The sequence below is a fragment of the Vipera berus genome (genome assembly GCF_964194415.1).
Source record: "Vipera berus genome assembly, chromosome: 2".
NCBI lineage: Eukaryota > Metazoa > Chordata > Lepidosauria > Squamata > Viperidae > Vipera > Vipera berus.
Genome location: NC_138203.1, coordinates 156,608,899 through 156,624,868, shown reverse-complemented (window position 1 = coordinate 156,624,868; position 15,970 = coordinate 156,608,899). Strand labels below are relative to the sequence as shown.

General features: G+C 40.1%; 1 protein-coding gene across 1 annotated transcript in view; it reads right to left on the bottom strand.

Moving 5' to 3' along the window:
• Positions 1-5,540: 5,540 nt before the first annotated feature.
• Positions 5,541-15,970, bottom strand: part of LOC308662845 (ATP-binding cassette sub-family A member 9-like) — a 61,029-nt gene continuing 50,599 nt past the window's right edge. The window contains 4 exon segments of the mRNA XM_081318989.1: positions 5,541-6,788; positions 8,038-8,093; positions 11,252-11,331; positions 15,356-15,510. Of these exon segments, the coding sequence (XP_081175115.1) occupies positions 6,690-6,788; positions 8,038-8,093; positions 11,252-11,331; positions 15,356-15,510 (390 nt within the window). The 3' untranslated portion in view covers positions 5,541-6,689.

Here is a 15,970-nt window from a genome sequence, read left to right as displayed (position 1 = left end):
CTGGCTCTTTGAGCTTTCCGGCCAGGACTATAGTAGTAGTGACTGGTAGTCAACCGATCAACAGATAGAAATTTCAGACAGGAAATTGGTAGGTGGCAGTAGAGGAACAGCTTGATATTTCCATGATAAATAAAGAGAAGAATAGAGAATTTATTAACTCTTGGCTCCTGGTGTCGCTACTAATCTGGAACTATACCTTAACCATCTGCTATTATTTAATCATCTTACATTGGCAGCATTGAAATTCAAGAAAACAGACTAGCACATGCTATATTCATATTGTAATTCAGTTACTGGGAATGGCAGAACGTTTACAGGGGAGAATCAGTGCTAATTAATGAGGGAGGAGATGAAGATATTTCCCCTCTTTTTTCTTCTCTAGTAATTTTCCTTGCATTTTCATGTTAATTTAACATCTGTTAAAATGATGGAACTGCTTCTCAGAAATGTATAGTTCTAGATTTATATGCTCTGTTGGAAGAAATGGAGAATATCTATTATGTGATTGCCAAGAGCTGACACAAATTTGATGGCACATAATGAATTATAATTGTGTATTTTGTCCAAATATAAAAATAGTAAATAGTGAAAATGAAAATAGAAAAAGATTTTTTTTTAAAAAAGTAGCTTTCAATATTCTTGACAGCAGTTATAAATACATAGTGTGTGTGTGTGTGTGTGTGTGTGTATACACACACTCATATATATATACCTTTCTCTCTAAAGCACAGATCGGAAACCCATGGCTCTGCAGCTGCATGTGGCTCTTTCAGCCTTCTACTCTGGCTCCCATTCCTCCTCTGCCATTTGCAGAGAGGGGGGGCACTTGCGCTTCCTCTCTCTCTCTCTCTCTCTCTCTCTCTCTCTCTCTCTCTCTCTCTCTCTCTGGGTTCCTGATTGACCCTGCGCCCAGGCGCCCCGCCCCTTGGGAGAAGCACAGCCAGGAAATCCCTTGGGAGCCACATGGGGGAGCCCTGGGATCCCCCCTGGGAGCAGCCTGCAGGAGCCTCTACTGACTGGGCCAGCCCTCCCACAAGCCGCGGCCCCGAGGGAGCGCAGCCCCAGAGATCCCCAGCTGGCACTACCATTGGCCCCGCATCCTTGGAGCTGGCAAGAGGCAGACAGAAAGGAAAATTTGCTGCCTCCCACCTTGATCAGTTTTGTTCCCCTCGGTTCCCTCCTGGACATCATGCGTGGACCTGAGCAATGTTGCTAAAAAAAAAAAGCCCCATCGTAAGGGATCTGCTTTTTCTGCTGAAAGGAAGTGCCGTCAAGGTAAGGTCGAAGCTGGCGTTGGCTTTTTAAGTTTCCTCTGGCTTGATTTCTTGGTGCAGAAAAGCAGATTTGTTGGGTTGTTGTTGTTTTTGCAGTATATGCACAAATCGAGGCCAAAAGAGAGAGAGAGGGAGGAAGGGAGAGAGGGAGGAAGGGAGGGAGAGAGAGAAAGAGAGAGAGAGGGGGAGAGAAAGAGAGAGAAAGAGAGAGCGGGAGAAAGAGAGAGAGAGGAAGGGAGGGAGAGAGGGAGAAAGAGGGGGAGGGAGGGAGGGAAAGAGAGGGAGGAGGAAGAAAGAGAGAGGGAGAGAAAGAGAGAGAAAGGGGGTGGGAGGGAGAGAGAGGGAGAAAGAGAGAGAGAGGGAGGGACAAGAGAGAGAGAGAGAGAGAGAGAGAGAGAGAGAGAGAGAGAGAGAGAGAGAGAGAGAGAGAGAGAATTCATATATGTGGTTGTCCTTACTAGAAGAAGGACAAAGAATGTTTAATGGAATATTTTTAATTGAGAGATGAGATATGGGGGTAATTATTCTGTATTTAAAGATTGTAGATAAGCTACTAAAATTGTTTTCACCTGTTGGGATAAAGGAGAAAGCGTTTTTCCCCCTCTTTCTCCTGTCCTTTTCTTTTTTACACCCCCCCCTACATTTTTTTCTTTTCTATTTTTCTATCTATTTGCACCAGCTTTTTATTTCATAAATATAAAGAGGACTCAAATAAATATTGAGTATTTTATTTGAGAGTAACCTTTGACCCAGCATCTTTTTTTTTTGGAGTTCAAAATGTTTTTGTTGCAAGCAGAAATAAAAATTTGTTTTCTCTGTAACAGTTCATTGCTTTCATAAATGCAACACACTATAGTTTTTTTATACATAGCATAAAGCTAAAAAATGATATATTCATTGTTTTATCTTCATTTTAGATGTCAAAAGGGTTTTGTGGCTTCCAGTGTTTTCTTTTCGGAAACGGGTCCAAGTGGCTCTTCGAGTGTTTAAGATTGCCGATCCCTGCTCTAAAGTTACTTCATAAATTCCTTCTTTCCATAAGCTTTCCTTTCTCACCTTAAAGCCCACAAATCAAAAGTTCATTTTTTCTCCACTTTTTAGCAAAAAGTCTATAAGGTGAGAGTTGACAAGTCTTCAGCAGATCATTAAGAAATGTATGAGTCTGAGAAAGCTTATTGTCCACTGATAGATTTAGAGGCTCTTATGAAATATTTTCAGTTGATTGTTGAAAGACAGTGGTATAGGAAGGTAACAAAGCATGCGTAAGAAAGGATGGGATGTTTGACAAAAAGGTCCAACATTGAACAAGGGAGTATAATAAGGATGTGTAATATCCTTTGGATGTATAAAATTATTCATGTTAAATGTGTAAGGGGGATGAATATGGTGATATTAGAAGTGTATTGCTTGGGAATGTGAGTGGTGGAAAACCTGAAAGATTTGTGCTATTAAATACATTGAAGTTCGGCAGTTTGGCGGGTCGAATCCCGAGTGCTGTGTAACAGAGTGAGCGCCTGTTGCTCGTCCCAGCTTCTGCCAACCTAGCAGTTCGAAAGCACGTAAAAAAAATGCAAGTAGAAAAATAGGGACCACTGCAGTGGGAAGGTAACAGCGTTCCGTGCGCCTTTGGCGTCTAGTCATGCCGGCCACATGACCACGGAAGACGTCCTCGGACAAATGCTGGCTCTTCGGCTTTGAAACGAAGATGAGCACCGGCCCCTAGAGTCGGAAACGACTAGCACGCATGTGCGGGGGAACCTTTACCTTTTTAGATATGAATGAATGAATGAATGAATGAAATATAGAGTGAAAATCTGAAAATTAATGTGCCATGTTTCGTTTGGTAGGGGCTAGGGGGGGAGAATTAATGAAATTCATCATTTGTTATAATGACGAAGTAGGTCAGGAAGAAAAGGCTGTGCTTTCATGGGAGTGTGTTTCATACAAATATATTAAATAAATAAATGTTTACTAGAGGTGAAAAATGGATGGAGACGTGTTAAGATGTACAAATCCTAATAGAATTACAGTGGTTATTATATGTTCTATAATGAGGAATAAATGTTTGGCAAAAGAAGCCAAAATAGCTTTTGTAAGCTATTCAGGAGAATTGAATGGTTAAGTGAACCATAAAAATAAGTTGAACACTGTAGGAGCAGATTACTTAAGCCTTTTGTTTGATTAAAACAAAAAGAGATAGGATGAATAATGAATGGATGGGACTGGATACAAAAATAAGTGGTCAGTATGAAAGAAATGCATTGAGGTGATTTGTCCATACAGAGAAAATTATTTAGGATTGAATAAAAAAAACAAATATGAGGGAAGAGGGAATGGGTTGAGAGAAAGAAAACCAATAAAGTTGTGGTTTGATGGAATTGAAGAAATTCAGAAACAGAAAGACATCAATAGGTAAAAGCATAAACGGTATGTATGCAGCTGTGTATTGATATGGTGAAGGACGGCTTTTAACTATAGATGTGAAAAGGTGAACAGGGTGTATAGCAAACTAGTTTTAAGTATACTTTTTTTCTTTTTTGCCTTTAATGTTTAGGAAAATTATTCTTAACTACTTTGTGTATTCATTATAACACAGCACTGGTTACAAAATTTGATTTCTGAAAATAATTCAGCACTTCTTTTTTTGCAAAAGCTGTCTTTTTATAAACGCAAATTCTTCTATTTCATAGATTCAAACAATGATTATATTTAAGTGTGCATATCATATATTTATATACTGTATTAAGGAGGGAGAAGACCACATTCTTATGGTAGATGTTTGTTTATCATAGTATTTATATACCATTCTTTACTGTAGTATTTATATCCTCTTTGGAAAGCAACTTTAAGTAATGAGATTTGCTTTGTTATTCATTTCCAGAATATATTTACTTGTTTTGGAGAGTTAACTAAATAATTATACTGAGGTTTTATGAAAATAAAAATATTATTATTATTCTTTTACCTACTCCCACCAAAAAAGAGTTTTGACAGTGGAAAAGAAAGTGTGATATGAACAACTCACTCGCTGAAAAGAAAATGCAACTCACCAACCTCAGACTAAGGAGCAGACTAAGAAATCAAGTTTACAACTAAGACAACTTTTATTGAGATTGGCCATAATAATCAGAATCTTTGGAGCCTGATTATGTTGTACTTCCTATTACTTATAGTCAAGTGAATTAGGGAGGTGTTTCAGCCTCCTCCAGATCTGTCTGTATGTTGGGGACTTAAGATATGTTTTAGCCCTCATCGCTCTGGCAACAGATTTTGCATATCTGTGTCAAGGTCATTTTCTTTATTCTCTGCAAGTGTTGGAAAGACATCACACAAATGATGAGGTCTAAATGATGAGATATATAAAAAACATAAGAAGATTCATTCTCAACTCCCATGTTGGAAGGTACCATTATGAAATCAAGACTCAAATAAATTTAAATAAGAAGTTTTAATGCATGAATTAAAATGAATATAGGATATATCAATATAGAATCTTGGAAACCATGTTAGAACCTCCAATTCTTTTTTATAAGTCATAGTTGCATATCTGAATTTAAGTTGAAGAATTGTATAGAATGCATTGTTGATAATTATGTGAGGTTAAGACTTTATGTACTAATATGCATCACTTTATACATATTATTTTATAGTCAATTTTTAATATAGAGTTCCTCTAGTTTAAATATACTGGAAACATGCTTAATTTTCAACACTTTCAGTTTTCATTTTAATTATAATCATTGAACAGAATAAGTGGTTACTGTTCTGTACCAGCCTGCTACCGGCCCTGCAGAAAAGGCAGGGACAACCCCTTTACAAACGGCAAGAGGCTGGAACTAAGCCTGCCAAATTTATTAACATAAAACAGAGCAAAACAAGACACGAACCATGAAACAGGAGCTATTCAAGCGGTTGCCTTCAGCAAACCAGCCCACCCATGCATTCCCCTTTTATACAGTTCAGGGCGTGGCTTCTCTCTGCCTCCTTCCGAGGTGCCCCATTGCCTTCCTCTGTTTACTCCTGATTGACTGCCTCCTGCATCGGGCGTCCTTGAACAGGGCCAGCTGTGGGTCATCTTCATCCACGCTGTCAGACTCACACAGCTGGGTCTGTGTCGTGACCAGGTGGGAGGGGCCTGGCTGAGGGCTCTCATCAGCAAGCTCTCCAACCCCCTCAGCAAGCTCTTCAACAGCCCCCTCCTCCTCCTCTGAGTCGTCCGACCCAACTGCCGAACCCACAGGCTGACCCTGAATAACAACAGTTACATTATAGAGCTCCTCTTTGGCTCAGCCTCAAAAAAAATGTTTGATTCTACATAAATCCTGGTAGGTATTGAAATTCTTATTAGTTAAGATACCCTTAATGTTTAATTCATAAAAAATTAACATTACTAGCTAACCATACCCTAAAAATAGCCAGTAAATTCAATGATGGCTATTTCCAGCCACAGCCAACATTAAAACTACCCAATTAATACTTCCATGTTTCAATTTAGGGAAGAGACAGAAAATAACTATGGCAGACTTCAGTTGATCTATTATTTCTCCAAACTAGACAATGCTGGAAGTATCTATTTTAATGTAAACTCTACATGTGACAAACCCTGAGACTTGTATTATAATTCAAGATAAAAATGTTCAGACTTTTAGTTACTTGGGAAACTGTACTTCATATAAGAAAATGATTTGATTGACTTTGCGCTTTCTTCATTTTCAGTAGGATTTAAGAACTGTCATTTGCTTTCCTGCCTCAGGCACTGACATATATTAATCCCAGAGTCACCTCTGATGAACAAAATAAACAAAATTTTCTATGCTCTCTTCTTTTTCTTAGTATTGCTAACAGTATGGAGAAGGGGCATCCCCCCCCAAAAAAACTTCCTTTTTTCCCCTCTGCACTGTTGATATTTCTGTGTTCAGTTTTTCACTGTTGTAAGTTTGAAAACGTAGGATAAAGGAGAGAAAAATGCTTAGATATTTAGAAAACAGCAAATTATTTGTCATATTAACATTGGGTATACTGTAAATATAATATCTATTAGAATTAAGGCATTTACATATTTTAATCTGAAAAATATACCATCTGTTCACATTTTAAAAAAACAGATCTCAATAATATATTTGAAAATATTATGTATACTTTAATTTACACCCACAATAAAAGGTGAAATTTACTTTCCTGAAACATGAAATAATGCAGAGAAACCCATGCTTCTTCTTGGTGGAAAATTTCCTGAACTGTAAATTCTCTAGATATGGCTAATATAAGGGTTAGTCACCATGCTTTTTCCTTAAAAGGCTTCCATTCTAAGCAGCAGATTATAAACTCCATTATCTAGAGATTATTCTCTCTTCCAGATCAAGGCATCAGTGTTTGCGTCAGTACTGTTCAGTTTTTAAAATGCGTTGATGAACTTTAGAGATCAGCCTCCTGAAGTTTCTTCCAATCAAAAGTTGTATTCGGAGCCAAATCAACATAATCTCGCTCTTGCTCTTTGCAAAGTTCTAGGAAAACCTACATAAAGCAGACAATATTTAATAGGTTAGTTGATGGTGGATGGATGGTATAAGAGATAACGTTTGCCTAATATTTATCTTTCCTTGGAAAAGATTAGTTTTAGTTTCCCACACTTTGTTAAACAAGGATTTTTTGGGTGAAGAATCCTTGAGGGATTTCTGATTGATATCATTTGGCCATTGATTTTATATTCCCGTCCAAGTAGTGTCTTTGCTATAGCGTACCCTTCCTGTTTATGGAAGCACTTCCACTCCTTCTTCGCTTTTTGTGGCAAAAAACAAGATGATCTTTTGAGTGGAAGTGTCCGGCTCCACTCCATTTCATGCCTAAGATATCTAAATGTAGTTGAGTTATTTCATTTTGTATTGTGTTGAGCTTTCCCATGTTTATGCTTCTTATGTTCTATATTAGTTCTGTCTAACTAGATATCCCAAAGGCTTTAATGTAACTGAATTATAGACATCATTAATGCTCTGAAATATTTTCAGCTCTTTCTCAGTAAGATGGAGTGTCATCCAACCACTAGAGTGGGGAGGCAAGGAATGTTGTGGGTCCTTGTCCCCTAAGGAGGCAGGACTCAGAAGAAGGGCCTTCTCCATGGTGGCTCCTTCCCTCTGGAACATCATCCCTCTGGAAATTAGATTAACCCCCACACTTTCGGAATGTGTGGGTTGGAGCCCATTAAATGGCTGGTATGAGTGTGTGTTGTCGCTGGGGTGGGGGGATGGGGGGTTATTATTATTTTTTATTATTTTTTATATTTCTTTTATATTGTGTTTTATCTCCTGTAAGCCACTTTGAGTCGCCGTGAGTAGGCGGTAATATAATTGTTTAAAAAATAAATAAATAAAATAAGTAAATAAAAAAGGGGCCTGTCATCCAGCACTATATCATCAATCATTTTATCTTGTCTATCCATATGGTTTTCTTGATAAAATACATGAATGATTTCCCATTGCCTTCTCCCATGCAGCAGAAAGTGATGCCGTTGCCATGGACACTAAAGAGCATCTCCTTCCAACATCTTCCTAGTTTACTGTGGCCAGATAAAGGTACCTGGTTTGGACTGACCTTCATGCTTTGAGCGACCCTATGGAGAATATAGGGTCACTATGGAGAATATAAATTCTTCCTGTCCATCGCAAGTGCTCATCACTTGGACCCTTTCTGCCATGATAAGGCTGCAAGACCTGGGAGGGGGTGTATTAAGGGGGGGTTGTATAAGCATATTATGTAAAGAGATTACCTGTTCCAAAGTGTTCAAAGAAAAGCTGTACTCCTCAAGACTGAAGAGTTGTTTAGCTATGTAGGGGGAAAAAAGTAGGCTTAATTGATTTAGGCTTTGCATGGAAAAATTGTCTTCTGTGCATAGCATATTCATTGTCTACTCAACACCCATATAGCCATTACCTTTAGAAAGGTCGATATATTTATTTCTGAAAATTCATTGGAAAGAATGGAATATTCTGAGAACAAGAAGGGATGTTTATTACATTGCAGAAGAAAAGCAAGGACATTCCATTCTTATGCCTTGAATGACTAACTAGTTTCAGAGAGAGGGAGGGAGGGAGGGAGAGAAAGAGATCTGGAAAGACGTTCAACATCCTCACCCACCACATGCTCACTGTGGAAGTAAATCAACTTACCAGTTTCCACGATTCTGTAATCTTATGTCTTTTTCCTCACATTAAACATGGCTGATGAAACGATATGGGAGTCTAACTTTCTTAGTTACTAGTAGGGGTCAGATGATAAGTTTATCTTGACCATTGTGCATTTGGCATAAAATAGAGAAGGTCATTCTCAGCCAAAGCAAAACATTCAAGGCATACCAATAGCTATAACCATCCAATAATTAAATATTGATCTTTACTACTTTTACTGATTAAATTATCAGGAATTGATTCAATTCAGATACACTACATATACAAAGGCAAGATAAACTAAAGTGCTCTTCTGACACCTGGGTCATTCCTGTAATAAAACTATCCATAACAGATGACCGCAGGATGGTCATTAAAAACTCTGGTGAGATAATTGTCTAATCCTGATACATCACCATTCTGGAAAGGTGGCAAGTAGTGACAATCAGGCTAAAGATTAGGGCTATATATACTTTGAAATTAATTTGGCACATATGCTTTAGACCTCACACAACTATGAACACCCAACTCTGTGCTATTCATTAAAGCAGTTTGGCTTCTTGGGTCTGAAAAAAAATGCTGCTTCTGAGTAAGCATCACATTAATGAGTCAACTCTTTAAAGTAGCAGCATCCCTCTTTCAGACTTGTGCAGCAGCCTGAAAATAATGGCTGAGTTGAAGTCTGGGAGTTGAAGTCCACAAGTCATAAAAGGGCCAAGTTTGAAGATCCCTGTTTTAAAGCATTTCAAGGAGGTGCTATTCCATGTAAGGCCCAGTTTTCAAAACATTTCCAAAAGACTAGTAGTGCTTTTTAAATATGGTTGGGCTGCTGTAGCATTACTTTGCAATGTTTCATTTCTCTGTCTATTCATCTGTCTTAACATGATCATAACATGATCAGAAATCTAGTCATCCTGAAGGCAAGTTACTAAATAAAGTTGACCAAATAAAGTGAACTGTAAGAGTTGATGATTTCTCTCAAAATAAGGAGCATTCCTCAGAATAGACTACATAGCAGTAGGGACCACATAGTAGGCATAATAGCATAAGATGTCAAAAGGGAATGGTAAAACATCATGCCAATAAGGAGTGAACCAGGGAGTTTATAGCTGGGTTTACCTCAACAATAAGGATAGAACGCCAAATATAGATATATTTGGTTTCCTAAAAGTAACAGTTTCAAATCTCTACAAGGTGGCCCTTCCAGTACTGGCGGTCTGCACACTGTTTGTTCATCTCCTTGACTTGCTTCAGTTGACTTTTGTAAACTCGCCGAAGGGCTGCATTTCTGAAATAGGCTCTGCCATGCAGATCTAGTGCTCTCATTCCTTTGGGCTCAAACCAGAAATTTGCAGATTTATTTCTTCCGATGAAAATTGCCACCAGGGACCGTAAGCTTTGGACTTACAATGGAAACTCACACCTGGTTTGGGAAATCAGCTCTCAGCTGCAAAAATTGAAAGGCGCCGCAGTAAACAAAATATTTCAGCTGACATCTCCTGAGTATTATCCATACACATTGTACTCAAATTTGCTGCTGTCCTGAAGAAAACCACACATAGTTCAACCTTGTGCTTTTTCTAGCACAAGGACTCTGAATCATTTATTTCTCTCAGGGATACCTTCGTAGTCCAAAGAGAGGCAGGTTTCCATCGGGTTACCAGAAGATGAGAGGTTTGGGATGGAAGAAAATATGTGGTGGTTGTTTTTTTTATTATTATTAACTCTTCTTAATTTTCCATTCTTCATCAGTTTGAACTAATACCACATTCCTGGGTGGTGACTGAAAGCAGAATTCATAGGTAAGGAGAAAAATAACTAGTTCCTGACCTTGATTGTGAGTGGTGACCTGAGATCAGCAGTTCGGGGCTGTTTCTCAAGTACTTAGAGATAGTCCTCAAGTTACACCCATTCATTTAGTGACCATTTGAAGTTACAATGGCATTGGAAAAAAGGTGACTTGTGAATGTTTTTCACCCTTCTAACCAGTGCAGCATCCCTGTGTTCACACGAATAAAAATTCAGACGCTTGGCAACTGGCCTGCATTTATGACGATTGCAGTGGCCTAGAGATGTATGATCATTTTTTGCAAATTTCTCACAAATAAAGTCAATGGGGAAGCCAGATTCAATTAACAACCGTGTTACTTGCTCAACAATTGCAGTGATTCACTTAACAACTGTGGCAAGAAAGGTCGTAAAATGGGGAAAATTCATTTAACAATTGTTTTGCCTAGCCGCAGACATTTTGGGCTCAATTGTGATCGTAAGTTGGGGACTATCTATATTTAAGTCAGCGGAATATATCTGTATATTATGTATTAGCATTAAGAGTGAAGAAATATTTTATATTTGTCGCACTAACTCTATTATAAATTCAGGGCTTTAGTTTCCAGTGTGCAATTTGTACTGTAAATGCCACTTTTGCAATTTGTAGAGAATAGAGCTAAGAGTCTGAATGTTAACTTTAAAGAGGCAACAGGAAGAAAGATATTTGACGAGGCAGGTTAAAAGCAACAATGTGCTCTTGACATATTGAATATTGGTTGTTCTGTACCCATTCCTAGGTTGGATAGAAATTGGCTAAGCTCATTATTTTACACCATTTGTTGATGGGTTTTATTATAGGGTAGATTTTTTTAAATTTTGTAAAACACACAGAGATATTTATGTGTGAGTTGGGCAGCTACATAAATTGGTTAAATAAACAAATGAATAAATTCAAATTTCACACTGTTGATGGATGTTCAGAGATGCTAAAGATTTTTTTTTATTCTGAGTTTATGTGTTCACATTTCATAAAACTTTCAGACGTACCTTTTTCTAGCATGGAAAAAGCTTTAGAGAGAGGCAGTGCATCTTCCATTGGAATCTTGTAGACCAACAAAGTGGATATCCTAAAAGGAGGTGGAACCATACATATCCTAAGTGGAGGAGAAATAATAATATCACCTCTGCAACTGGTTGTTCCAACTTGAGTCGGCCCATTCAAAATTATCTTCCTTGGCAAAGTTATTGGTGGTTCCTCACTTTCTGGACATGAGTGGGGTTGAGACTATAAAAATGTGTGTCTCTGTGATGGCCTCAATATTATGGAATAGCCTGTCCTGGAAACCAGGTTAGCTTTTTCAGTGATAATGGGGGAGTATCACACTGGAGGTGGTTGATTAATTAAGACCTCCTTCCTATCCGGCTCCGCCCTTCCCCATCTTGTAACTATGATTTAACTTTGATTGTACTTTCATTTTATCCCAAATGTTTTTAATGTCTTGATGCTGCAAGATGCCAAGAGTCAGATCAAAAAGAGATGGCAACAAAAGATTTTAATAATAAATAAAAACTAAAAATTAAAACTTTCTAGAAAGCAATTATACCAAGATTTGCTTGAGGACCTTCAAGCCTTGATAGTTCAGTGTTTCTAAGTGTTTGATGCTGGTATTGATCATTATGTAATATCTTTTGCTTATTGACTCTTTACTTTGTTTATTTCATTATTTATATAAATACTTGTATTATTTTCTTCTTTTGTATTATGCTTTGATTCATACAATGGACATTTAATTCATACTTTATTTTATGGTTGTTAGCTGCTAGGAAGCCAGAAGAATTCAGCAGCATACAAATACAATCAATCAATCAATCAATCAATCAATCAATCAATAGATAATACAATACAATACAATACCATGATAAACAATAAACTGTATCACTGATAATTCTGACCCACAAGACTATTGGGCAGAGCAACCCAATTTGTATATACAGAAACTTTAAAAATAAAGGTGCAAGGAGGAGTAACAAACATTTTATTTATTTTATCCCACCTTTATTATTTTAACAAATAACTCAAGGTGGGGAAACATATCCAGCCTCCTCCTATTTTCCTCACAACAACAACCCTGTGAAGTGGGTTGGACTGAGAGTGAGTGACTGGCCCAAAGTCACCAAGGCTAAGGCAGAACTAGAACTCACGATTTTCCACTTTCTAGCCTGGTACCTCAACCGCTAGATCAAACAGGCTCTCCACATTACATATTTCTCCGTCTTTGTCATAATAATGGCAATTAATTTTGAGAAGCAACTGAATCCAATAAGCAAAGCATACAGATAACCATCTGGATCAAGAGTACAAATTTGTCCTCAGAAGCAAAATCTTCCTAATTGGAAATTAAATAAAAGAAGGTGTAATGTATTGGGCTTTGTTTTACTAAGTGTATCACGTGGGTTTAAGTGCTGGAAGGTTGCTTAAGCAGGGAGCTAGCCAATGGCTCCCATCTCCTCAGACAACCTGTCTCCAGCGCCGCCATCGGCTGCTTCTAGGGTGGCAATAGGTTGCTTTAAACCTATTGGCCGCCACCTAGAGGCCAGGGTATAAATAGCTGCATTCGCAGCCCTGTTCCCCAGTTCGGTTCCTGCAAGCAAATAAAGAATGTTTCTGACTGAACTCACTTGCCTCGTCTCTTCGCTCAAGCAAAGAACCCAGTATACAACACTGGCGATGAAGGTGGGATCCTGCTTCTCCAACAGAGCTGAGAGTCACTAGGGGAGAGGCCAGAACACGCCTGGTGGGAAAGCAATTCCCCCCTCTACGGTCGGCCTAGCACAGCCACGTTAGCGACCACGCGCCCAGAGGATCATTCCCTGGGCACACAGAGAAGCAGGACAAGAAGACGATGAACTCCAGCTGTGAAGACCAACCCCAAATGGCGAAGGTCGGAAAGCTGGAAGAATTTGATATAGCTCTATCCAGGGTCGAGAACTGCCTCTGCGCCAATCAAGTCACTGAGGATGGCCTGAAGGCCGCTACACTCCTGTGTGTTTGCGGCCCAGCCACATTCGACATTGCAGAGAACTTGTTCGCACCAACGCCATTGGAGTCCATAATGTTCATGGACTTGAAGAAACGAATTGGCGACCACTTCCAGCCCAAGCTGTCGGTAATTGCTTGGCGCCACGCGTTTGAACAGAGGGTTCAACAGCCAGGTGAAACAGCATCCGAATTCATCGCAGCATTGAGGCAAGCTGCATGCCTGTGACAGTTCTCCAACGTAGAGGAGAGGCTCCAGGACCGACTCATCTGCAGCCTCTGGAATCGAGAGTTGCAAAAAAAGCTCTTTGCCAAAGAGACCCTGTCATTTCCAGACGCGCTGAAAGAGATCATGGCAGACAAAGCCACCGGCAGGGCCGTACAAGCTATGCAGCCCACCAAAACAGCACAGCATGAGGAGGCCATCCAGCACAAGGAGGCCATCCACCATGAGGATGCTGAACATGATGAAGACTCCAACGACAACACAGAAGTTGATAAGCTCCAAAGGCATGACAACCAACAACATCGCAGCAACAAGCAACAAGGGACGACTTACAAGGCAGGTCCATGGTGAACAAGGCTCCCCTTATACATGATCTTATTGAGGAGGAGAACGCGGACCTGGCCTGCATCACGGAGACCTGGTTGGGCCAATAGGGGGGGTCCCCCTCTCAGAACTATGCCCACCGGGCTTCCAGGTGCTTCACCAGCTGCGGGCCCAGGGCAGGGGTGGTGGTGGCGGTTATTATTAGGGAGAGTCTTTGTCCGCGAGTGGCCACTGTCCCTCAGATAGGCAGGTGTGAGTCTCTCTTTTTGAAGTGGGGTCCTGGAGTTCAGTTGGGCCTATTGATTACGTACCTGTCTCCCAGCTGCATGTCATCGGCCCTGCCCAAGCTCCTCGACGTCTTGCCTGGGTTGGCGATTGAGTTCCCCAGGCTTATAGTTCTGGGGGATTTCAATCTGCCTTCCACATGTGAGGCGTCTGAGTTGGCTCAGGAGTTCATGGCTTCCATGACAGCCATGGACCTGACTCAAGTAATTCAAGACCTGACCCATAATGGAGGGCAAACACTCGACCTGGTTTTTATCTCTGGACAGTGGATTAATGATCTAGGTAGGGGGGGGGATTTAACCATCCAACCCCTGTCATGGTCCGATCATTTTCTTCTCTAGCTAGACTTTCAGTACACCACCACCCACCACTGGGAGGCAGAACCGACCAGGTGGTTCCACCCCAGGCGCCTGATGGACCCTGAGAGGTTCCAGATGGAGCTTGGGACATTACCTGCTTCCCTTGCTCACGACTCTGCTGAGGCCCTAGTAGAAGCCTGGGAGAGAGTGGCTGCTGGGGCCTTGGATCGAGTTGTGCCTTTGCGGCCTCTGACCCGGCACAGATCCCGGGTGGCCCCCTGGTTCACTGAGGGTCTCCAAGAGATGAAGCGCCAGAAAAGATGCCTAGAGAGCTATTGGAGGTCCAGCAGATCTGAATCTGACTGAACACAGCTAAGAACTTATCTTAAGTCTTACCTAGTGGCGATGGAAGCGGCAAAGCATGTTTACTTTGCCACTCTCATTGCATCCGCAGATAACCGACCAGCTGCCCTGTTTAGAGTGACCCGCTCACTGCTTAATCAGCAACCAAGGGATGACCTCTTGTAGGGTATGGCTGAGGAATTTGTACAGTATCTGCAGGACAAAATCGCTCAGATCCGGACTGGTTTGGACTCCGACTGGGTGGAATCTGGAGGAGTGGAGAGGACAGGTCTTGGTTTTACCATTTGGGGTGAGTTTGACCCTGTGTCTTTGGATGATGTGGATAGGATAATGCGTAGACTGAGCGCTACAACCTGTCTATTGGACCCATGTCCCTCCTAGAGGCCAGGGTATAAATAGCTGCATTCGCAGCCCTGTTCCCCAGTTCAGTTCCTGCAAGCAAATAAGAATGTTTCTGACTGAACTCACTTGCCTCGTCTCTTCGCTCAAGCAAAGAACCCAGTACATAACAGAAGGAATTTTCTTTTTCATTGTTAAGCCATCCCAAAAAGCACAAGGACTTATATTTCAAACAATTTTAAGCGTTCTATCAAGTTGTAGGTAAATATTGCTGTTACCTTTCCTGACGAGCTGCCTGTGGGAACATTTTTAGAATCTGAGTATTCACAAGATCCCCTTGTTCTTCTCCTTTTACTTTTATTTGCAGCAAATAATTTTTTCCAAATTTGCTTTTCAGATACTGAATTGAACCCAGGCACCTGCAAATAATAATAATAATAATAATAATAATAATAATAATAATAATAATAATAATAATAATAATAATAATAATAATAATAATAATAATAATAATAATAATATAGAACCGAAGCGTACAGTTGATTGATATTGCTGTACCAGGAGATGCCAGAGTTGAAGAAAAAGAACTGGAAAAAATTACGAAATATCGTGACCTGGACATCAAAACTGCACGATTATGGATGAAACATGTAACAGTGATACCCATTGTCATCAGGGCACTGGGAACTATGTCCAAAAACTTTGCAAAATACTTCAAGAAATTGTAGCTTCTTGCAATAACTCCAGCAAAGCTACAAAAAACTGCGCTACTCGGAACATCTTACATTTTTTTTTATTGAAAAGTTTTAAAATACATTTTATCTTTAACAATCCCCCCTCCCCCTCCCCTACCTATCCCTCCCTACCCCTCCCCCCCTTTCCCCCCTCCCCCC